The 24,158-nt window shown below is 54.6% G+C and overlaps 1 protein-coding gene across 1 annotated transcript; it reads left to right on the top strand.

The window, feature by feature from the left end:
• Window positions 1–585: 585 nt before the first annotated feature.
• Window positions 586–13,555, top strand: MEX3A (mex-3 RNA binding family member A). Its single transcript, XM_053966978.1, has 2 exons — window positions 586–1,057; window positions 12,438–13,555. The coding sequence occupies exons 1-2, from the start codon at window positions 586–588 to the stop codon at window positions 13,541–13,543; spliced, it is 1,578 nt and encodes a 525-aa protein (XP_053822953.1). The 3' UTR covers window positions 13,544–13,555.
• The last annotated feature ends 10,603 nt before the right edge of the window (window positions 13,556–24,158 follow it).

A 24,158-nucleotide genomic window follows, 5' to 3' on the forward strand; every position in this document is an offset into this window, starting at 1 on the left:
CGCCGTGTCCCAGTTGGTCCCCACAAGATCTCACATCCACTCGTGTCACCGCGGGTCCCCCCACATCCCCCTCCCGGTGTCACAGCGGGTCCCCCTCCCCACACCGCCTGCTCCCGCCACCTCCGCTCCCCTCCGCCCCGGTCCCCGCCGCCCCGGTCCCCGCCGCCCCGGTCCCCGCCGCCGCGGGCGGGGGTGTGCCGCCACCGGACTACATCCCCCATCAGCCCGCGGGCCGGGCCGCTCCCGCAGCGCCCAGCCGCCTTCAAACAAAAGAGTTTCCCCCCGCGGGGCCGCGCTCCGCTCCGCGCCCCCCGCACCCCCCGCACCCCCCGGCGGCGGCGGCCGGGGGCGGGGGCGTCGGCGGGGGGACCGCGGTGGAGGCGGCGGGCGCGGGGCTCGGGTTACACGGGAAAGGGGCTTGGCCAGGCGGGGGGCGGGGGGCGGAGGGTCCTTTTCTCTCTCTCGTTCTCTCTCTCTGCCTTTTTTTTTCCCTTCTCCCTCCCGAGCTCTTTGTGTCCCCCCCTCCCCTCCTCTCGCCCCCCCCCCCCCCCCAGCCCCCAGCCCCCTCCCAAGCCTTTGTTAGCCATGCCTAGCCTGGTAGTCCCAGGGATAATGGAAAGGAACGGGGGTTTCGGCGATTTAGGCTGTTTCGGTGGGAGCGGCAAAGACAGAGCGCTGCTTGAGGATGACCGGGCGCTGCAGCTCGCCCTGGACCAGCTCTGCCTGCTGGGGCTAGGCGAGCCTTCCTCCTCCTCCTCCTCCTCGGCCGTGGTGCTGGTGGAGGACAGCAACAACAACAACAATAACCCGCCGCCGCCGCCGCCGCAGCAGCCCCCGCCGCCGCCGCCGCCGCCGCAGCAGCCGCCGCCGCCGCCGCCGCCGCCGCCGCCCCCGGCGGCCCCGAAGGGCTCGGCGGCGCCCAGCGCCGGGGCGGCGGAGCCCAAGTTGTGCGCGCTCTACAAGGAGGCCGAGCTGCGGCTCAAGAGCAGCTCCAACACCACCGAGTGCGTCCCGGTGCCCAGCTCCGAGCACGTGGCCGAGATCGTGGGACGGCAAGGTGAGCGCCGGGCCCCCCGGTACCCCCGATCTCCCCCGGTGTCGCCGCTCGCCGGCCCCGGGACACTCCCCCCGCGGCCGGGGGGCCCCGCCGCCGCCCCCGCCGCTCCCTCCCGCCCATTGTTCGGGGCCGGGGCCGCTCGGCCCCGCCGGGGACAAAGCCCGAGGCTCCCGGGCTGTGGGCGGGTGGCCTCACGGAGGTTTTTGGGGAAGGGTGGGATGGGGGGGGTCTGTGGGAATGCTGCGGGGGCTTGTCCGGCTGCCGGCACCGGAGCCCCGCGCGCCGCTCCCCGGTTCTGCCAAAGAGCCGATCTCGACCGCGCTCTCCTTAAGAAAAAAAAAAAAAAAAAAAAAAAAAAAAAAACTGGGAATAAGGCGGGGGAAGGGCGGGGGGTGCGGGCTGAGCCCGGCCCCGCGCCTCGGAGTCCCCCTTTGTTGGCCGGGCGGAGGGGGTGTGGTAGTGCCGGGCTCGGTCCGAGCGGCCGGTGAGCGGGTGGGAGCCGAGCTCCTCCCGCCGCCCCCGGGAGCGGGGGGACCCCGGAGCGGGGGGACCCCGGAGCGGGACCCGCCGTCCCGCGTGGGCCCCCCGCAGCCGCTGCCCGCGCGCCGCCACAGTGATGCTTTTGTTCTCACGGCTCCGTTCGGAGCGAGGTGGAATGGAGGAGGGCTTTAAAAAAAATTACATATATATCTCTATATATATATATATATATATATCTCCATACCACACCCACTCTTAAGTCACCCCTCGCCCACCCCCACCACTCCCGGGTGTGCGGTGCGGGGCCCCGCGCCTCCCGTGGGCACTGCGGGAGTCGGGGCACGGCGCTGCTGAGAGAAGTTTTGTGTCGCTACAGAGGGAAAAAAAAAAAAAAATAATAATAGTGCGGCTAAGTGTTGGGCTTTTCTTTCTTTCTTTCTTTCTCTGAACAAGTAACTTGACGCTCTGGAAGTGCGATGGGCAGAGCCTGCGGCTCCGTGGGCAGATGCTCCCCTGTGGGTTGGGATCGAAGGGCCCTGAGCAGAGGGTTTGTGGTGGCAGCCGGGGGGTGATGACCCCCAGTGCCCCGAGAAGGGCTGAGCTGGGCAAGGGGAAGCCACGGGGAGAGGGACACAAATGGTTCCTTGCTGGACATCTCTGACGCTAGGGCGTGCGGTTGGAACAATGGGGAGGCTCTGCTTGCTCCCACCCCTGGAGCAAGGGTCCGGTTCCCACGGACCGGTCCCGGTTCTCCGGGATGGAGAGTGGGCAGGAGTCCGGGGGGTGCTGACCTCCCCAAAACTTGGGGCATCTGCAGCCGAGGGAGCCGCTCTTGCTCTGGCGTTCACACTGGGATGGGGGCCCCTCACTGGGGAGGTGGGCAGGAAGGGGTGAGGGTCTGGCCCAGGAGATCCCACTGGCCCCGATCCCGATCCTCCCTGTGCTGCCTTCACATTGCCGGGAGTGGAGCGCGGGCAGACACGGTGGGGCTCAGCACCAACTCTGCACTGGTGTGTGTGAGGCCGTGGAGAATCAGGCCCCCTTTGTTTAATAAAGTTGGGAAAGAGGATTCGGCAGGCGGAACCAAGGGGAAATGTGCCAGGGCTGTTTTCTTCCAGGATCTCACGGCTGCCCCAGACTCCTGAGAAGGGGGTGTGTTTCGATGTGTTCAGAACGCAGCACGTGCCTGTTGTGTCCAGAGCGATGGAGAGGACCGTGGAGACCTGGATTTTTTCCACCATTTTTTGTGCGTGTGAGGGTTTTCCCACATCTGGGAAACCGAAATGTCAGTGTGCTGGAGCTGTGCAGATGCAGCTGTGGCTGTGCTCCTTTGGCTGCTGGGGCAGATGGTGCAGCCTGTGCCCCATCGTGGAGGTGGGTGGGATGGATCCTGTGCTGGGGATTCCTTCAGCACAGTCCCTGTAGCTTCGGCTCTTCACTCCAGCAGAGATCATGGCCCACACTTGTTTCTAAAGGCCTGCAGGAATGTCTCCACTGTCTCCTGTGCCTTGTTTTTGTGTAGAAGGCCGGATTAAGAGGGTCTGGAGCTGGGTGTGGGGCTCTCAGGGGATTGATTCCTGGACTCTCATGGATGCCTGACCAGGAATCCCATATTGTCATCCCTTGGTAGTACCACTCCTGTGACGATGGTTTTCTAGGAAAACAATTGTTTTATAGGTACCTGTGAACAGGGTGATAAACATCTTGAAAAAGGGATGGGGGGAAAAAGTAATAATGAAATAAAGATTTTTTCACGGCTTTACTTGGTAACAGGGTTTAGCTTTTTCTTCAACTTACTATTTTGTGAAGAAACATACTATCCCTTCAGATTATTTTATAATAATATCAACCATCTATGAAAGTGTTCCTCACAGGCAGGCGTGGATATGAGAGGCCTGGATCTGGGCATAGGGGCCCTGGTGCACACACTTGGCCATGGGAATTCCACCTGCTATCAGGCCACCCCTCACTTTGCCAAAGGAGTGAAAAGGCACTTAAGTGTAAATAAGGCTCAATCCCGATGTATTTCTATTGGAATGTCTGTAAGGGTGGCTTGTGAAGAGGTGTAATTGTGGCAGAGGGGGTGGCTTCACTCCAAGCCAGAGATGCTGCAGGAACTCAACCTGAGCTTGGCAGCTCCTGCTTTCCCCAGGAGCTGTGAACGTGCCCCGGAGGAGCCAATCCAAGGTTTCCTGCTGGAAACCTTGCTCCAGTTTGCGCTGGGGCTGCTTTGTGCGCTGAATTTGAGCAGCGTGGCCACGAGCCTGCTGGGGTGGGGGACTGGCTGGCATGAGGTGGTGGGCTGTGGAAAGGGGGGGTGGTGGGAACTGGCCAGAGAGGCTCCTCCACACGGTGCTCCAGGGTCGGTGGCAAAGAGCTGGGTGGCTGGTGGGATGCGCCAAGGGTTGCTTTGCAAACTGGAGGACAGGAAACTGGAAAAGGAAGAACGAGGGGATGAAGTCACAAGAATCCCTTTGACTGGTGCCTATGACCCCTGGACATGGTTGGCAGTGACACCCCTTGCCTGGTTGGAGGTGGAGCGATGACCTCCACGCCTGTCCTCCTGTTGCAGTGAGGGGAAGGGGCAGGGGTGAGTCTCTGCCTGAGTCAGGGCTCCTGCAGGTCCTCCCCCCTTCCCCTGGCACGTGTGTGAACTCCAGCTGTGCTGAGTTTGGGTGACCAAACCTCCTGGTGTGTGCCATGGCACTGACAGTGCTCCCTGGTTCTGGAGCCAGTCCAGGCCTGCGTGGCACATCAGGGTGCTCGGTGGCTCTCGTATTTCTCCTCCCAGCTCGTGTTGTGGGTGTCCTGCCTGCAACAGCCTGTCCATGGCTGTGCTGGCTCTCACGGCCGTGCCGATGAAATTGTAAAGACAAAGCACTTGGAGGGGTTTGCAGTAGGATTTTTAGATGGTGGGACGTCAAGGGATGTGGGTTGAGATGGGGTGTGGGTGCTGGGAGGAATGGAGAGTGTCTGAAGGGCATCACGTTTTGGTCGTGCAGACTGTGAAATTAGGCAGGGGCAGAAATCCTCAGTCGCTGTGGTTCTTCCCTACAAGTGACCCGAGGTGGGTGTGGATTAGCCAGATCAAGATTCGTATCCAACTTTTCTGCCCGCTCCCACAGACAAGCTGGGCTGCTGCCAGTGGAGCCAGGGGAGCGACTGAAGGGCACATTTAAGGCCAGATGTTGTGGTTAGGGAGACGTGGTGCTGGTTCTTTGTGTGTCTGGCGTGTGCAGGTGTCAGGAGAAGGTTTGGGGTTGCTTTGGCTTCTTGCTGCGCCCACTCCCAGATAAGACTTTCCCTGTAAGGATTTTTGGGTTCTCTAAGGATTTTTGGTCCTTCTAAGGGTTCTTGGTCTCATCACAGTAAATAGCATCCATTGTCACCTGTACTCACAGACACCCTTTGATGCAGCACCTCCCAGCTTGCTCTTACCAGCCTGTTGTCACCAGGAATGAGATTATGCGAGAGAGGATCTTAACATAAATTGCTCTTTTCTTGGCAAGGTGAAGTCAAATAACAAGAAGCTTCACTAAACCCAGGTGATTGGGTTCTTTGTGTAGCTCCAAACATGCTCCAATGCTTTCAGCATTTAAAAATAGTCCGAGGAAGCCTTTTCCATTGAGGAAGTCTGATGATGGCAGCTCCCCCACCCACCCTGTGGAGGTGGATGCATGCACAGCATCCGAGGAGCAGCGAGGGGAGCAGATCTTCTTGTCTCCTTGCTTCACCGAAATCTTGGATCGAAAGCCACCCGATCCGGTCGGGTCTGAAGGCAACCTCCGTACGCTGCTCTGGCAGCTCGGGATGGGCCTTAAAGGGGGAGAGATATCGCAGTCGGTGTCGGGTCGTTAGGAAGTGTTAATGAGAATCGGTCCGAATTTACGCCAGGGAAAAGTGCGGAACGGGATCGACTTGGTGCTGTTTGAACTGGAGGTGGGAGGAGAAAACGGGTCTGGGAGAGAGAGAGAGAGAGAGAGAGACAAAGGGAATTTGCTAGGGAGACACGCACGCTCCCCCGCGCATCGGCTCGGGCTGCTGGGTGCCGCGCTGACCGAGTGAACCGCGCCGCAGCGCAGCCGCCCGGAATCTAGGGCAGTGGGAAAGCGTGCTGTCATTGGGTGGGGGCCCCCGCCTTTGTCTGGCAGCCCCCTCCCTCCCCGCGTCCCCCCGGCGCTCGCCGTGCCCCGCTTCCCCCGCGCTCTGCCCGGCCCCGCATGGCACACGCGGGATTGTGCGGGGCGCCGCGGGCACACCCACTCCACGCCGTGCATCGCTGCCGGGGCTGGGGGCTTCCACTTCCCAACTTTCCTCTGCAGCACAAGGCGGTGATTGTGGCGCTGGGTTTTTTTTTTCTGCTTGGGTGTTTTGGTTTTTTTTTTTTTTTTTTGGCTTTTTTTTTTTTTTTTTTTTTTTTCATAAACAACTTTCACCACAATGTGAAAAAGCGTAAAATCGCCGCGCTGGAACAAGGCAGTTGATGGTTTTCCTGGCATGGTGTGTTGGGTGGTGTTTTTCCCCTTCTTGTAAACACAACTTGCATCATCAGGACAATAAACCCTCCGTGCAAAGAGATTTAGTTGGTTGGTTGTGGTCCTTTTGTGTGCATTTGTGTTTTTTTTGACACCACTTTCATCAGGTCTTCAATGCAGCAAAACCTTACCCCACAGGCCGTCAGGAGGGTTTATTTGTGAAGTTCTTTGTGTGCTTGTCTTTTAACAAGGCTTTCATGTTAACGGGGAAAAGAATGCCCCACCTTACCCGAGGTAGCTGAGGGTTGTTTATTTTATGATCCTCTTCAATTTTATGACTACAATAGAAAAAAAGACCAAGTTCTAATTTGCCCTTAGACCCTCTTGCACCCCACTAGCAGTGCCAGAAGGGACTGCGTGGGGCGTTTGCAGGTGTAATTTGTATCTGTGCAGTGTTAACAGTGCCTTGCCATAAATGAGAAGAGGGATAAAAAGCTTTTGTCTGTAGAGATTACTTTGTATCTGATGAAAACAAGAAATATCAGGACCTGGAGTGATTTGTGGGGTGTGTTTTCCGAAATAAAACCACAACACAGTCAATCAAACAAAAAGATCCACCTCGGGCTTGGCTCCGGAGCTGTTTGCTGTGGCTGGTACAGCTCCTCTGGTGCTTCCAGGGTCAGGGTCATGCTCCTGGGCTGGAGGTGCCAGCTGGTGCCAGGTGGGAGCCTCTAGACTGCACCAGTAGCAGAATATACCTGTGCAGGGTCTGGCCTTGTGGCAGCACCGAGGAGAAGGTCACCAGCAGGTCTAACTCTGAATTTACACCAAAGTGAAATTCTTTGAGGGATCTGCTCCGCAGGCACAGCTGTGTGTGATGGCACTGCCCTGGTGGCATTGTCACCGTGGTGCTGTGCTGGGCACATCCCTTCCGTGCTCTGATCATCCTCTATGCCTGGGAGCCTTGGGGTAAGCCCTGCTGAGGTCCTGTGAAATCACACTGGCTTGGGCCTGCTCAGAGTGAGAATATTTGGGATGGGTTCATGCCAAGGAAACGACATCAGATGCATCCAGCACCCTCGTGTCCCTTGTGAGCAGCTGTCTTTGCTGGAGAGGTGAACCAAGCTCCTAGAGCTCTCTCTGTTAATTTTGATGGATTTGTTGCTGTGATGCAGGGGAAAGCAGAGATGAGAAGGTGGCTGTGCATCCAGAGCTCCCCCTGACCCCCACCACCCATCTTGGCAATGTCTAGACTCAATTTATTTATATGTTTTCAGCCAGAGATGGCTGCTCTGCGGATTAATTCCAGTTAGCTGACTGGTCTGGGCACCAGAGGCTTTCCACTCCTCCAGGGTTTGGTCCTGTGTGGGAATGTTTGTGATGTACTCGGGTAATTTGCAAACACGTTTACTTTGAGTCAATTGGTAATCAGTGAAATTAAAGAGAAAAAAGGGTGAGGGGAGGAACTGAGCTTATGGAATGCTTTGGGATCTGCATTATTGACAAAACCCAGGATAACAGAAGGTAGGCTGTGGAAACACAATGAGAAAGGGCTTAATTCTCTGTTTAATATAGAAATCTAAGTGGCAGGGGTCTGCCAGCGATCGACACACTGATGTCTGTGCGCTGCCATAACGAGGAGAACATGCACCAAGTTATGTATTGGTGCTGCTTTCATGGGTCCCTTTCTTCCCTTAGCTTCATTTTGACACCACCTGCTAGGCAATTCCCTCCCTTCCACCTCCCTCCCCTTTGAATAATCCCCCGAGTAAAATGCTTTGTTACATGGTGTTTTCAAATTTCAGTTATGCATGAAGGGAAAGTGTCAAAAAAACACCCCACGCAGGACAAATTTTGTTCGGAATAAGCACATCGGGGTGTGCTGCCCATCTGGCTGGGATGCCATGGGCCACATCCTGATCCAGATGTGCTCCATCAGAAAAAGGTGCTCTCAAAGCAGGCTCAGCCCCTTTTTAGTGTGCAGAGCAGTCAGGCATGGGGCTGAGATGGGCTCGGAGCCTGGGCACTAAGTGAGTAAATCACGTTTAAGCCCAGCCTGGTTTTAGCTGATGTAAACCAGCGCAGCGCCCCTGGAAGTTGTGGAGTTCTCTGGATTTGGGCTGCTGATGGTTTGGCCATTGTCTGTGCCAGTTCAGAGCTGCTGGAGGTCGGGGCCGCTGGGCTGCTGGGCTTGCTGGAGCTGGTCTAATTTCCTAGGAGGTGATTTTCTCCTGTTTTTAAGCACAGGATCCCCATCTGTCTGTCTCCACAAAGCTGGCTTTCCCGTCTGCAGGCCTGCACAGAGACCCTCCCTCCTCCCCCCCTTCTCACACCACGGACTGCACCACGCGTCCTTTTGTCCGTTCCAGATCCTCCTTCCCCTCCCTCTTGCCGTGCTCTCTCCTTGCCCACCTTCCCTTTGCCGTTTTGGGGTGTCTTGGCTTTGCTCCCACACACCTCATTCTCCTCCTCCCTTGGAGGGATCAGGGTGTGCCTCTCCCTTCGATTTCCACCACCTTTGCTCCATCCCTAACTCCCTCCCACTCCTCCAGCTTGCGTAACGTGCTTACATTTGCCCTCATTCATGTGTATTCCTCGCCACTGCTCCCTTCCATCTGTCCCCAGCATGGAGCCCCCGTCCTTTGTCACCGCTCTGCCTGCCTGACCCTCCCTGTCGGCTCGGTGATTGTTTCCTGTCCTGCCGGGCTCAGATCCCTCTCCCCCACACGCCGTCATTGTCCCACAGCTCAGAACAACGCCGAGCCCAATCCCAGCCGTGCCTCACGCCTGCCCGAGGTCTTTTCTGCACAGGAGAGCGAGCCTGGCGCTCCAGAGGCAGAGCGCGGGTCACTGCGGAATTCCACGGCGCTCCTGCAGCCTGGGGTGATGCACGGGGAGGCATCTTCAGCTTGATGCCTGCTGTGAGCACCCCTGTCTCTCCATGTGATGCTCTGGTGATATCCCTGGGGAAATGGTGGCATCTCGGTTAATCTTCCTAAGATGGAATCTCCCTCTTTGGAGAGGGAGTGAGCAGCACAGGAGCGGGGCAGGGAAATGTCTGCCAGCAGTGGGGTCAGGGACAGCCCAGCCTGCCGGGGGTGCCAGAGGGCACGGGGGACCTCTCAGGGTTTTATCCAGCTCTCCTTGGGATGAACCTTTATTATGGATTTTGCCTGTGTGCGTTTCTCCTACAGTTGAGCTGTGCCTGGCTCCATGAGGTCCTGTCCTTTGAGTTTCCTGGGAACTGATAGCACTGGGTGACCACTGGTCCCCATGGGTTGTTTGGAAACTTTATTCAACAAAGCATCACAAATTTACCTCACGGTGCAAACTCTGGGGAGTAACCCGTGAGCTACACTGGATTTGGCAGGGGGTGGATTTGGTTTGGATTTGGGGATTTTCCCAGATTTTCCTTGTGCCAGATCTGGCATATCCATTCCCCAGGAACACTGAATTCCTGTTTCAGAGATGGGTTTATTGCAGCAGCGCTGTGATGTGGAGCTAAGAGGAAATTTTGCAGGAGCACAAGGCAGGAGACAGCTATTCCTGCTCCAGAAACGGGAAATGAGGCTCCGGGAGCTGAGCTAGCTCTGAGGAGTTAAAAATCACAGTGGGAGTTGACAGTGAAGTTCGGATTTACCGGCGTGTGTCCCGTGCTGCTGCCAAGACCCTCCGAGGGGCAGTGGGTTCACGGCTGTGCCGGGGGCCGTGTGTGCCCGTGCTTGGCCAGGGCTGTGCCCGGTGCCCACGTGGTGCCGTGCCCGGTGCCCGTGTGGTGCTGTGCCCGGTGCCCATGTGGTGCTGTGCCCACTGCTGGCACAGTGCTGTGCCCAGTGCCCATGTGATGCCGTGCCCGGTGCCGGCACAGTGCCGTGCCTGGTGCCCACGTGGTGCTGTGCCCGGTGCCCACGTGGTGCTGTGCCCGGTGCCCATGTGGTGCCGTGCCCGGTGCCTGTGTGATGCAGTGCCTGGTGCCCATGTGGTGCTGTGCCCAGTGCATGTGTGATGCAGTGCCTGGTGCCCATGTGGTGCTGTGCCCACTGCTGGCACAGTGCTGTGCCTGGTGCCCGTGTGGTGCCGTGCCCGATGCCTGTGAGGTGCCGTGCCTGGTGCCCATGTGGTGCCATACCCAGTGCCCACGTGCTGCTGTGCCCAGTGCCTGTGTGATGCAGTGCCTGGTGCCTGAGCTGTGCCCAGTGCCTGTGCAGTGCCATGCCTGTGTGGTGCCGTGCCTGGTGCCATGCCTGGCACCTGTGCGGTGCCATGCACAGTGCCCGTGCTGTGCCTGGTGCCCGTGCTGTGCTATGCCCAGTGCCTGTGCAGTGCTGTGCCCAGTGCCATGCCTGGCACCTGTGCAGTGCTGTGCCTGGTGCCCGTGCCATGCCTGGTGCCCGTGTAGTGCCGTGCCCAGTGTCCATGCAGTGCTGTGCCCGGTGCCCATGCCCCTGCAGCGCTATGCCCGGTGCCTGTGTGGTTTCTGTGCCTGGTGCCCGTGCTGTGCCCGGTGTGAGCACGGCTGGCCGGGCTGAGCGTGCTCCACGCCGGGCACTGCTGGATGCAGCAGCTGCCGCGGTGCCCGTGTGCCACGGTGCCCGTGTTCCTGCCAGCTCTGGTGGCACCGGGCTGTTTCCATCGCCACAGGTGTGGGCTTCAGTTCTTGCCAATGATACGGGGTGCTGCTGTCCAGGGAGCACCCCGATGTCACCAGCCTGTGTCCCACGAGGGGAGCTGTGGGTGAGTGGCAGCCCTGAGCTCCCAGCCTGAGAGATGCTGTTATTTATCAGGATCTGTATAAATAATAATGTTCCAGCCCAGGAGCTGAGGAATCTGCATTTGGTGGTTGCAGAGCCATCGTTTGCAGGTCACTGTGCATTGAAGTGTGATGTCAGTGGAGTGTGTGGAGAAAACCTGCTGGGTAGTCAGAGTACATACAGATGGTCTTTTCTGGGGAGAGAAGGTGGGGTAGGAGGTGCTGGGGGATCTCACAGAAGTTCCAGTGCTGTGTCTTCATCCTGTGGTTCTGTGAGCCCTGAGTCAGACACCCAAATCCTCGGGAAACCGCAGCAAAGTGCTCACCTCACTTGGTGTGCACGGGAGAATCACAGGTTTTAGCTTTTCTTTGAGATCTGAGCCCAGAGCACACCTCCTGCAGAAGAACCCCCAGTCTGCACTGGAGCTTGGTGCCAGGCTCGGGGCATGCCTCGGGGCACCAAGTGAGGCTTTTTGAGAGAGGGGTCTGAGGGGCAGGACAGCAGCAAGGAGGGGTCCAGGAGTAGTTTAGAGAACTGTGCCACATCTGTAAGAACTCTTAGTTGCTTGATGGCATCCTGGTGTCATCTGGGAACCCGAAGCTATCAGCTGGATCAAGACCCTCTAAAAGATCATTTGGAAGCCAAAACACACTGGAAAGTCTTTTGCCCTTTTTGGGAAAGCAGAAGGCTGTTTTCTGAGCTGTGAGGAGCTGGGGGAATGGGCTTGGTTGGTTCTAGGATTTGGGGAATGGGCTCAATGGGCTCTGGGATGTGGATACTGGTACACAAAAGCACTGCTTGGCCAGTGATCTCGAGAGAGAGTCTGAGCACCTGGAGCAGGAATCTTTGCACAGCCTGCTCTGGAGCTCACAAGAGGGCAGCCCTGCCCCATTTCTTCCTGTTTCAGCCCCAAAGCAAATCCTAGCCTCCTGCTACCCCTGGCCATGTGGCTCTGCTGGAATTTGCAGTCCTGCCATATCTGCAGTGGGGAGTCCCAAACTGCTGCATCTCTGCAACTCCCCTCCAAACTTGTCCGCCTAAAGTTCACGGCTTTCACTCTAAAACCTCCTCAGTAGCACCAAAATCCTCTGGCTCTCTGGGGTCAAGGTGGGCGACTCCCCTTGGGAGCTGGCACAGGGTGGCCAAGGGGCTGTGGGACTGGCATCCCTCTGTTCTCCTGTGACCTCCAGGCTGCCCCATGCATTAGCCCTGTCCCCAGTGCCCAAGGATGAGCATTGTCTCTGGGGGGCCACCCTGGGGCTCTGGGGACAGGCATTGTCACAGAGCCCACTGCTGCCTGGGGTGGATCCCCCATTACTCCGTGGTGTTGGGGTGCGTGGAAGGGAGATCTTAGGGATGAGTGCTGAGGGAAGGCACTCGGGGGAGGATGGTGTGGTGGGGTGCAGCACACAAAATGGTGATCCCCATTTTGGGGGACGAGGGAGCATGGCACTCCTGAGGGGAGGGAGTCTCTGGGAATGGTGAGGGCGGACCTCGCTCCGGCATTTCCCCTCAGGGTCAGGGGGATAGGGCCTTTCCCTCGTTCCACGTCCTGCGCAGTGGCTGCCAGGTGGCACGGGAGATTGTGGCCACTCAGCCCAGCGTCCTGCAGAGCGGGGCGAGCGGTGCGACCTCCTCGTTTAACTGCTGTGCCTTCTTCTCTCTCTTCCCAAGGCTGCAAGATCAAAGCCCTGCGGGCGAAGACCAACACCTACATCAAGACCCCGGTGCGGGGAGAGGAGCCGGTCTTCATGGTGACGGGGCGGCGGGAGGACGTGGCCATGGCCCGGCGGGAGATCATCTCGGCGGCCGAGCACTTCTCCATGATCAGGGCCTCCCGCAACAAGGCGGGCACCACCTTCGGCAGCGCACCCACCCTGCCGGGGCAGGTCACCATCCGGGTGCGCGTGCCCTACCGCGTGGTGGGGCTGGTGGTGGGCCCCAAGGGAGCCACCATCAAGCGGATCCAGCAGCAGACCAACACCTACATCATCACGCCCAGCCGAGACCGGGACCCTGTCTTTGAGATCACCGGCGCTCCCGGCAACGTGGAGCGCGCCCGGGAGGAGATCGAGACACACATTGCGGTGAGGACAGGCAAGATTCTGGAGTACAACAACGAGAACGACTTCCTCTCCAGCAGCCCCGACTCCGGCATGGAGAACCGCTACTCAGAGGCTTGGCGGGTCCACACGCCAGCGCCGGGCTGCAAGCCCCTCTCCACCTTCCGCCAGAACAGCCTGGGCTGCATCGGCGACTGCTCTGTTGACCCCGTCTACGAGACCCCCCGGCTGAACGACCAAAACGACTTCAATTACGGTTACCTCTTCCCCAACTACGGCGTGAACAAGCAGGATTTGTACTACGGGGTGCCGGAGTCAGGGGCCCCGATGTGGGCTGGGCAGGAGAACACCAACCCCGTCTCGGTGCTCTTCTCGAAGCAGCAGCGCTCCAGCAGCACCGGCACCATCCACCCCAACTCCCACCGCTCGCCGTCCTCGTCCATCCCGGAGCCCGGCCTCTCCGGGCTGCCCCGGCGGTCGCAGGGGGAGCCGCTCCAGGGGTTTTCCAAGCTGGGAACGCCCGCCGCTGCCCGGACGTCCGTGGCCAGCAGCCGCGAGTGCATGGTGTGCTTTGAGAGCGAGGTCACGGCCGCGCTGGTGCCGTGCGGCCACAACCTCTTCTGCATGGAGTGTGCCGTGAGGATCTGCGAGAGGACTGATCCCGAGTGCCCCGTCTGCCACGCGGCAGCCACTCAGGCCATTAGAATATTTTCCTAAAGAGACAGAGCAGGGCGTTGTGGGGGGGGGGGCGGGGTGTGGGGGTAGGAAGGGAGAATGGGGGGGGGGGGGGGTCCATGAGAGAAAAATGATGATAATAATAATAATAATAATAATGGTGATAATAATAATAATAATAATAATGACATCTGAAGAACAAAAAAAAAAAAGAATGAAAGAATAAATTAATTTAAAGAAGAAGAAGAAGAAGAAGAAAAAGAAGAAAAGAAAAGAAATTATTTTACAAGCAATGTATGTTATTTTTTAAAAAAAAAATAAGTGAATAATAAAATTAAAGTGAATAGCAAAGCCAGAAATTTTGAAGGGCGAACAATGCTCCAGCCTGCAATGTCTTTTGTAAACCAAGTACTCAGAACGCACACTCGGATCTCGCAAGCAAAGCAGTTTCGTTCAGTTTTTTTTGGTGGTGAGATTGGGACTTCTTGGTGATGACCAAGCCAGGCCACCTGGATCGACTGGGGAGGGAGCAGGGATGCAGGGAGGGCCCTGCCAGCCTTTCTCCAGCCACCTTCAACCTCTGTCTTGGCCTGAAGCCCCCACTCTCCTCCCCCCAGGGTTGTCGGCCCAACTGGGAGCTCAGAAAGAAACAACAGAAAGAAAGGAAAACGGATGACAGGGATTTAGAAGAACAAGAAAGAAAAAACCATCAACCTCTGGGAACCTGTTAGAACGAGGGCACAACTGTATTACCTCAAAGATTTAAACAAAAAAAAAAAAAAAAATCACAGCTAAAGAACTTTTATTGTTTTCCTTTTTTTCTAAAAAAATCCCAAACAAAAAAACACAAAAAAAAAAAAAAAGAAAATCAAAAAGAGAAGGTGAAGAAATAAAAACGACGCCAGTGAAACTGAAGAAGGTTTGGAAGAACCTATTGGGATCACACCAGGCGACGAGCATTTATTTTGTTATTCTGAGCCACCGCGGAGTCTGGAACTTTGTTCTTTTTTCCTTATCCAAGCAGGGATTTGTTCATCAGTCCAATCAGGAGTCACTAACAGGGTATTTCCAAAGCACTCCCGAGTTCCCGTCCATGGGGGGAGTGCATCGACTTCCACGCTTCCCTAGGTCACTCTTCATTCTTTCCTCCAAGTGATGCCAGCTGCAGCTACACACACACACACACACACAGAGAACATTGTGCTTTTCTTTTCTTAAAAAAACATACCTATTGCACCAAAACCTAAGAGAGACGATCATGCAATACAGGCAATGAGCCCATATGAAACCAACATGCATCCCAACAGAGAGCAAAAAAAAAAAAAAAAAAAAAACCCCGAGTTTATAGAGATAATTTTGTTGTCGTCGTTTTTAAACTGGACCAAAACTTTTGTTACCCAAACCAAGTAGGGGAAAAAAAAAAAACAAAAAAAAAACAAAAAAGAAGAAAAAGTATTTCTTTATGGACCAAAACCTCTTCAGCTGTCCTTTTCCTGGATCTTCCTGAGGTTGGCCACTTTTATATATTATATTTTTTTCAGAACGAAACAAAACAGAAAAAAAAAAATTGCCTTGTTGAACATCCTTTAATCATTTCAAGACTCCTGGTTTTGTTAAATGAGATACTTTAAAACCATTGGGAAGTGGGAGAGGATGGGCTTCAGATCTGGCTCCTGTGCCAACGCATGCAAGGTGCAAGGCCAGCACCTTCACTCCATCAGGTTTGTTCAGCTGGTCTGTGGATGCCAAAATGCTGTGATGTTAAAAATGTGTTGGATTGACCTATTGAGTACCAGTACACCCAGCTATAAATATATGTGTATATATATATATATAGGCACTTAATTAATCAAGCACCTATATATATATATATGTGTGTATATAAACCCATATATATAATTTTTCTCCCACTACCACCACTTCCCCATTTCCTACCCCTTAACTTCTGCTCACAGATCCTGGACTCTGATTTAGAACTGAACCAACAAGTTTCACAACTTGGCACAGACAGTTCTAACATCAAAAACAAACAAAAAAAAACAACGAACAAGCAAAAAAAAAAAAATCACCTGAGATTTTTTTTTATTCCCTTCAGTTACAGGAGACTTTATTTTCATCGTGATAATGTTCCTGGGAACATCCTCCCTTCTGCTTGGTTTGCTGCCACTTGCTCCCAGCTGCTGCCTGTGCCCTGGCCCAGTGGGCTCAGGCCAGCCGTGGCTGCAGTCACTGAGGGGGCTGAGCTCACTGTGCTGGGGCAGGTGGTGCTGGTGCTCTGTGCTGATAAAGATCCACTTTTGATCTCCAGACACCAGCTGGAGGGTTTTGAAATGATGGTGGGATGATGGGATGCCTCCACTGTGTTGCATCAACAGTAGTACATTCCGAAGGGGCAGACTAGAGGGGCGGGCAATGTTCCCAGGCTGTAGCAGATGCTGACGTTTTGGAAAAAGTGAAGACAAAAGTAACAATGCCGTGCTAACGGGACACCGGCAGGCAGGATTGGTACTCCCCTCCTCCCCAAAGCTCCAAGAACCCCTGGCCCTGCACGGCCGTTCACACCGGGACCGGGTCGGGATGCGAGCACTTCCTGGGGGAAGGCGCCGTGTTCTGCACCCACTGGTGTGGGGCCTGTGGGGTGATGGAGGGCTGGGGTGCTCTGGATGAACCCCCAGAGCCCCCACGTCCCGAATTGTCCTGGGGCACAGCCGTCCCTCCCCGTGGCAGCGTGGCCTCAGCAAAGGCTGGCCAGCACTGGCCACATTCTTCCTAAAACTGACCCATTCTCATTCGAAATCTGGCCTCAGTCTGGTCCCAGTTAAGGGAAGGGAAGGGAAGGGAGAGGGGGACATTCCTGTTCTCTGGGAACCTCTCCCCTCCCCAGTGCCACCTTCTCCACCGCGTCCTGCCCTCCCCACCCCAGGGTTGTATTTTATCCGTTCATTGCGCAGAATTCTCCCGCTGATGAAGAGAGAGTGGTTGAAGCACGAGCTGGGGGGCGGGGGGTGGGGGTCGGGGGGGTGGGCAGGGGGATCAGCCACCCTTCGGAGGGGCGTTCAGAAGTGTTGGTGTTGGTGCTGGAGGGGCTGAGCTGTGTTAGTGAGTGAGTAGTCGTTCTTGGCTGAGTGGAGTCTGTTCGTGGTAATGTGAGCAAGTTCTTGATCAATGTCTTTATTTGATGCCAGGTTGTGAAGAGGTGGGTGGGAGTGGGGAGGGGGGAAGGAGACCCCTGTGTTGGGGACCTGGGGTGGGGGGACCTGTTCTAGCACTGACTGTAGGGAGGTGGGGAATGGGGAAGGTACAGGGGGCTCACCTCTGCTCCTTGTACCTCCTCCCTCACCTTAACAAGCGAAAACGATGTAAAAGCCTCCTGCATGCTGAAAAAAACGTTAGAGAAAAAAAAAAAACAAAACCCCTTTCTTTTTTTAAAAAAAAAAGAAAAAAAAAAAAAAGAAGGGAAAAAAAAAAAAAAAGAGAATCATGACCCAAACAAACGTCCAATGCTTGCTGTTGGGAACCAGAGTGGGGCTGTCCTGGGGGGGCTGCCCCTCTCTGCAGATGAGGTTCCTACTCAAGTCTCCAAGTTGGCCTTGAATAAAATCTTCAGTTCCAATAACCTTTATATATATATATATATATACACATATATATATACATATACATATATATTAAAAAAAAAGCTTGATGTAGCAGTTCTAGTTTAAAATGAATAGAAGTATTTCGGCCCCTGTTTTATTTTGATTTTTCCCTGTCCCCTGCTTCCCGCTGTACCCCCCCACCGACTCCATATTTTGATGTAGCAACTTTGGAAGAAAGAAAAAACAGGCGCTGTAAATGCACCGAGAGCTACCTCTGCCTCGAGTGGGGGCTGCAGGGAACTCGGGGGGCTCGGGCCTCTCCCTGGCCCCATGGGGCACCCAGAGAGGGGCAGCCCGGGCCCTGCCTGTTGGCATCCATGGGGAGCCCGGTTGCGGGGCTTAAACAACAAATTTGCGTAATTTTTTTTTTTTTTCCTCTTTTTAAATATATGTATATATATAAAAAATCTTTAAAAACAAAAAAATAATAAAAACAAAAAACAAGAAAAATGCCCATGACCTTAACTATTTGCTCTGACTTGTATCTTCCTTGATAGGTGACTAAAAATGGCTTGTTGGTCTAATTCACCAGCAATAATGATAACTAAATACAGCCCCCTCCTCCTGCACCCATCCCTTTTCTGCAGTGCCCACCGAGCCAGGTCCTTGCACTTCTCCCCTTCCCTCCCACCACGAGGGTGCCCTTGGTGACCCCTTCTTGCAGTGTGAACCAACTGGACTGACCCTCGCTGGCTTCAGCTGCCCCCACGATCCTTCCCAGGCTTTTGGGATGACCCCCTCGGGGTGCTGAAGCGATGGGGACACCCCACTTGCTCCTGGTCTTCCTCCCTCTGGGTTAGGAGCAGCAAGACCCCCGTGGGAAGCCTGGTCTGTGAGACCTCCATCCTGCAAAATCCCGTCCCACCAGAGCAGGGTCGGCTCCTGGGAGCGATGACAGGACACGGGCACCCCCCGAGGGGAGCCGGTGCCAGCGGGCGCCGCTGGTTTCCCCTCGGCCCAGCTGGGGAATGGGGAGATCCCCGGGGTTTTCATCAGCCCGTGGGGCTGCTGGAGCCGGGGTGGGGACCGAGGTGACCCGTGCCGTGCCGTGCCGTGTGGATGCTGGTGCTGGTGGTGGTCTTTGCGAGGCAGCGACACGAGGGCACAAGCAGCGGCACCGAGGGCAGGTGCCCAAAACCCGGGGCTGGCAGCAGAGAGGGCAGAGCTGCGCTGGAAGGCGCTGAGCTGCTGGCAGGACATGTTCAGATCTGGACAGGACATGTTCAGGTCCAGGCAGGACCTGTCCAGGTCTTGGCAGGATGTGTCCAGGTCTTGGTAGGACCTGTCCAGGTCTTGGCAGGATGTGTCCAGGTCTTGGTAGGACCTGTCCAGGTCTGGACAGGATGTGTCCAGGTCTTGGCAGGACGTGTCCAGGTCTGGACAGGACGTGTCCACAGGACGTGTCCAGGTCTGGGCAGGACGTGTCCAGGTCTGGGCAGGACCTGTCCAAGTCCAGGCAGGACGTGTCCAGGTCCAGGCAGGACGTGTCCAGGTCTGGACAGGACGTGTCTAGGTCTTGGCAGGACGTGTCCAGGTCTGGACAGGATGTGTCCAAGTCCAGGCAGGACGTGTCCAGGTCTGGACAGGACGTGTCCAGGTCTTGGCAGGACGTGTCCAGGTCTGGACAGGACGTGTCCAAGTCCAGGCAGGACGTGTCCAGGTCTGGGCAGGACGTGTTCAGGTCTGGACAGGACGTGTCCAGGTCTGGGCAGGACGTGTCCAGGTCCAGGCAGGACCTGTCCAGGTCCAGGCAGGCTCAGCCCCGTGGGGGGACAGAGGGGCTCACCCTGTGGGGCTGTAGCGGGGTGCCCACCCCGTTCAGCACTGGGATTTCCACTCGTGCTTTGCCAAACTGCCGGCACTGGCTGCAAACGAGGTGCTGGGGCTTGGGGCTGTGCTGGATTTGGGACTCATCCCGTGAGTTTTCCTTGTGGACGTGACCTCCTGGGTGGAAGCGAGCTGTGACAGGGCTGTGGGAGCGAGGGCTCCCCGGTCCCGTGTCGGGGTCCTGCCGTGTCCCCCAGAACTGCATTTTTGGGTGGTGTTTGTGAGCTGCCGTGGCGGGGACAGCGGCTGCTGGACAAGGGACGGTGCCGGGGAGCGGGTGACAAAACGTGACAAAGGGAAACGGAGGGATAAAGTAATATCATGCTGTGATGTCATCCTCATCAACATAAATTATATAGAGAAGAGTGTGTATTATAATGCATAACAAAAGAAAGAAAAAAGAACCAAAATTGGATTTATAGTTAATGAGGAGATACTATAAAAATATCTTGTCCTAGCTCCCTTTTGCAAAAGTATTTTTCAGCTGGAGGGATATCTATTATTTTTTTCTCTTTTCTTTCTTTCTTAAAAAAAAAAATAATAATCTTCATACATACAAAGGCTCAGACTGTTAATATTGTTAACCTCTGAAATCAAAATACTCCAACCTGTTTTGTTTGGTGTTTGAAGGGTTTATTTTGATGCATTTCCTGGTGTTTTTTAAAGAGAGAGAGAGGAGGGAAAAAAAGATTTTAAAATTAGAACATTTCTTTATAATTTAATATTCTATTTTAATAAATGCATTTATTACATGTAAATGTAGCAAGGAACTGGGCTAATAAAAATACTTTTTATTAGGTAATTTATTATAAGAAAAAAGGATATTTTATTTTATGATAAAGTGATCCTTAAAAGTTTAGAAGGTTTAGAATATATGTAGGTTAAAAAATACATTTGTATCCAGAGTATTGCTTAAAAAGTGTTTTTAATATATGTTTCATTTCTCGTGTGTGCGTGTGTGTATGTAAAGGTGATAGTTATGGTGCAGATAGCCCTTTCCGCAAATAAGAAATTAACACAGTTGGATGTATTTAAACAAAAGAAAAAAAGGATAAAAAAAGGTAATTAAAAACAGAGAAGTAGAAGAGAAAAACCACTATAAACCCAAGCCTGTGCCCCCATCCTGTGGCTGCTCCATCTGGGAATCCCCTTGGAAAGGGTCGAGGTCTGGGTGGATTTTGGCTCGGGGCTGGCTCTGGGGCAGTCTTTGGGTGGCACCACCCCACACTGGCCCTGGCGAGCCCCGGCCCTGCTGTGGCACAGAGGAAGCTGTGGCACAGCCCTTCCCTGGCACCCTGAGCATCCCAGGGTCCCACCCAACCTGAGCCACCTCCCGGGCGGGCGCTGGGGAACAGATTTTTCCCTCCCGCTGTGGTTCCCTGGGACAGGGGCTTGTGGAGAGCTGGGATCTCACAGGGCAAAGCTGGCACTGCCCAGCTGCCCGCCCTCCTCCTCCTTGTTGCCAGCACTGCCAGCCTGATCCCATCCCGGGGAGCCAGAGGAGTTTTGTCCTTGACGTGGTTGCAGAGAGCCCAGTGTAATGCGAGGATTTGTGGTCATTTCCACAGCCTTGGCGGGCAGAGCTGATGGTCACTGCTGGCACAGACACCACTGGACACGCTCCCGGGGGCTCTGGGTGGTCACTGCTGCCTCCCTTTGGCCTTTGGCTCCGTCTCTTGGGCAGGTTGTGGGGACAGGAGGGTTTGGTGCCAGTGTTCAGGCCAGGCATGATCTTGAGAACATCCAGGGCCGTTCCTTTGGAGCTTGTGCCACAGCGGAGCCGTGCACTTGTGGTGCTTTGAGCAGCCAGGGGCTGAGCTTACACTGAGCTCCCAGCCAGCTCCAGCCCATCCGAGCTGGGAATGGGAATGGGTCACCCCATCCGCTCCCCAGGGCACTGTGGGCACAGCTCCTGCTGGACACCCACTGCAGGGGCAGCCAGAGCAGGGAGAGCGCCCCTGGCTGGGTTCTGAGCTCCCGTGAATCCAGGAAAGCACTTCAGCATGGCTCCAGCACATCCTGAAGTGCTTCACAGGATCTCCTCCCAGGGCTGCTTTAGGGATTTGCTGAGCAGCCCCGACCTCCCTGTGGGATGGGGAGTGGGGGAAGTCTGTCCCCCTCACACCCCGAATCCAGCCCGTGCCCTGCTCCCCCTCCCAAAGCAGCAGGATGACGGGGTGATGTTTCTGCTCTGTTGCCTTTCAAAGAAGCATTTTAAAATAAGAAAATTTTTTTTTTCTGTTTGTTTGTTTGTTTTTAACCAAAAAATGAGAAAAAAAAAAAAAAAAAGGTTTGCGTTGATGGGTATTAAAAAATGTTAATAATAATAAACACTCAAATTTATTTCATATAATCCTAGAGTAAAGATTAAAAAAAAAATTAACTAGTTCAAATAGTAGATGCTATCCATATTGTTTAATCTATAGTAGATCCAAGTGATCCCAGACAGAGCAGAATGTAAAATAAACTTGTGAACACGATCATTGTTAACTTCCCCAGGAATTCCATCTTTTTTTGGTACTATTTTTCTGAAGCAAACAAATAAATGACCGAAAGCCTAACAAAATAACAACCACCAACTGGTACCTTCTGTCAATCAAAGTCCTGAAGTTATTTTTATAGAGGGGAAAAAAAAAAGACAAAAAAAAAAAAAGGGATCTAATAATATGTATTTTTTTAAAAAGATACGTTTGGGGGTTTATGTTGCTTTTTTAATAAAAATAGACAGATTTGGCTAGTCATGGAACAAAATAAGGAAGTTTTAGGCCATTAATTTTTGCCTTATTCTGACTTCCAGCCTTGGGCTTGGAGCAGGAAATTGCAGAAAAATGTTCAAAGTTGCTGTTACTTTCCTTGGGCTGTTCTTGCTTTTTGAACTTCTCCAAGCACCAAAGGTGTGGGAAGATCCTGGGATGGGCAGGTGGGACCATCCCAGGCGGGAAGGAGAAGGAAAGGAAGATTGGGTGATCTCCCCTCTGTAAGGTGACAGACAGAGCTCGAGGGCAGCGAGGTGCCAGGCGGAGGCTCTGCCCGTGCACTGGGCAGTGTCAGGGCATTAGGGTTGGTTTGTTCCCTCTTTGTTTTCTTCCTTTTTCTTGGTTCTCTCTCACCCCGGTGGCGTTGCACCGGGACATGCTGTGCACCTCGAGGTGAGCTCGCTCGTTTTAGCACGTGGCATCTTCCAGGAGATTTGGTTTGCCGGGTGTTTTTCTTTGCTTGGCCTCCAAACATCAGCTTTGAGCATTGGAGCTGAGATGTCTGGAATGATGATTGGAGTGAGATGTCTGGAAAAGCCTCTGCTGGCCCCAGAGGGCCTCCTCGTAGCCGTGGTGGGCCACGAGATCCCTGCTCCCACAGCTTTGCCTCCTGACAGCTGCCCTGACACTGTCCTGCTCACGGGACAGTGCCACTCGTGGCACCTGCCTGGGTTTTGGCTGCAGAAGCACGGAGGAGGCTGAAGGCTGTTCTTAGCCAGCACAGCACGCTGGCTGTGGATGGATCCTGAGTCCCTGCAGTGCCGAGAGCAGGAGCAAGGGCTCCTGGAGCTGGCAGCAGGCAGGAGGTGCTGCGATGGCAGAACCACCCCGAGCACTGCGGGGCAGGGCAACACAGCCCTGGCACCAGCACTGGGGCAGGACCTGGCTCGTGCCCCTGCCAGCTGCTCCACTCATTCCAGAGAGAGGCCAGCACTTCTCTCTGGAGTACTGGTGATGCTTTTCACGGCACCAAAATCTCTGCTTAAAGGAGAGAACTCAGAAAGAAACATCCAAGAGGCAACGTTGTCATTAGCAAAGCCGAGTGCCGCAAAGAAAACGCCCTTGGAAGTCGCTTCCCTCTGGGTTTAGCCTTTGCTCCTCTCCTCTGAGTTGTGGCTCAGCTGTAGCAAACCCACGGATCTCCTGCAGCTTGGGAGCATCCACACAGATGCCTTCGAGAAGCACGGTGGCCACCCCTTGCTCCCTGCCTGCCTCGGGGGGCTGGGGTGGCCTTTACCAGCATTCATCACTCAGCAAAGCCATGCAATAGGTCAGGACAGGAATGAAGACAGTTCTCATTCGGTTTCTGCGTATAAATAGCACTGTGAATCTGAGATCCCTCCCCGGGAGCCTCCTGGCATGCTGGGGTGTTTCGGGAAGCAGGGCACGATGTCTCCTGCACTTCCAGGGGGGGTTCATGCTCGGTGAATCAAGCGCCTGGTCCTTCCCTGCCGGGGCGGCGAGGCGGCCTGTTTGCTCTTTCCGTTTTGTTTTACCTCATTTTTTTTTTGTTTTGTTTGTTTTATTTGATACTTGAAGAAGCGTCAGTGATGGACATTGTACAGTGGTGCCCTGGACTGGAGGTGGATGCACTTTATTGTCACTTGTGTACGGACAGTGGGTCCCATCCCACCCATCCGAGCCCCAGCAAGGCGTCCTTGGTGGCAGCAGAGCCAGCGTGGGCTGGTTCTTCCAAAAACCCTTTCTAGGATGTTAGGGAGCAATCTCTGTGTTTTAGTGTGGGTTTTCGCATCCTGTAGAAACTTGAAGTCATGTTCTGCTGTCAGTTGACCCAGTGAAAAATTCAGCTGGCATTGTGCTAGGCAGATTTTGGTTTGCCTGTGCCGTGCCAGCAGGAGACAGCAGAGGTTGGGCAGCTCCTGCCTCCCTCCCGTGTGACTCCCCTGTTCCAGTGGGTTACTCTCCTGGAATCTGGAGTCACTGCAGCCCTGGCAGGCTGCAGCATCCCTGCTGGATCTGCTCCAGCATCGCTTCAGGGCTGCTAATGGAGCAAATTGAAAGTCACCCCCAGTAAAGTGACACTAATGTAAAATCTGGAGTAGTTCCACTACTGTCTGTGCGAAAACGAAGTCCCCCTCCGATGGTGGCACTGGGTTGCTGACAGCAGGATGTGCTTTCTGGGCTTATGATGATGCTTTTGAAACAACTTGCAGAGAAACAGAGCGGTGAGATGTAGCAGTGTGGTGTGGCCTTTGAGATCTGCTCTTGGCTCCCTCGAGCTGGGACACAAGACGTGGTCACAGGCTGTTTTGCTTATCTGTGAAACCATCAGCATTCTTTTTCCCTTTTTCTTTATGAATTCTGTTCCAGATAATCATAAAAAAAAAGGGAAAAAAACCAACCAAACCAGGGGCTGGATTCTGTTTTGCAGCATGGGATTTGCTCCTGAGTTAGAAAGCAGTGTTAAGCAAACAT

Source organism: Vidua chalybeata, chromosome 29 (assembly GCF_026979565.1).
Source record: "Vidua chalybeata isolate OUT-0048 chromosome 29, bVidCha1 merged haplotype, whole genome shotgun sequence".
Classification (NCBI taxonomy): Eukaryota; Metazoa; Chordata; class Aves; order Passeriformes; family Viduidae; genus Vidua; species Vidua chalybeata.

What these genes read in the sequence shown, in the direction of transcription:
- MEX3A (XM_053966978.1), top strand. Translation starts at nt 586, where the DNA reads ATGCCTAGCCTGGTAGTCCCAGGGATAATGGAAAGGAACGGGGGTTTC. An exon ending in CGAGATCGTGGGACGGCAAG is followed by an intron (nt 1,058 to 12,437) that starts GTGAGCGCCGGG and finishes TCTCTTCCCAAG; the next exon opens with GCTGCAAGATCAAAGCCCTG.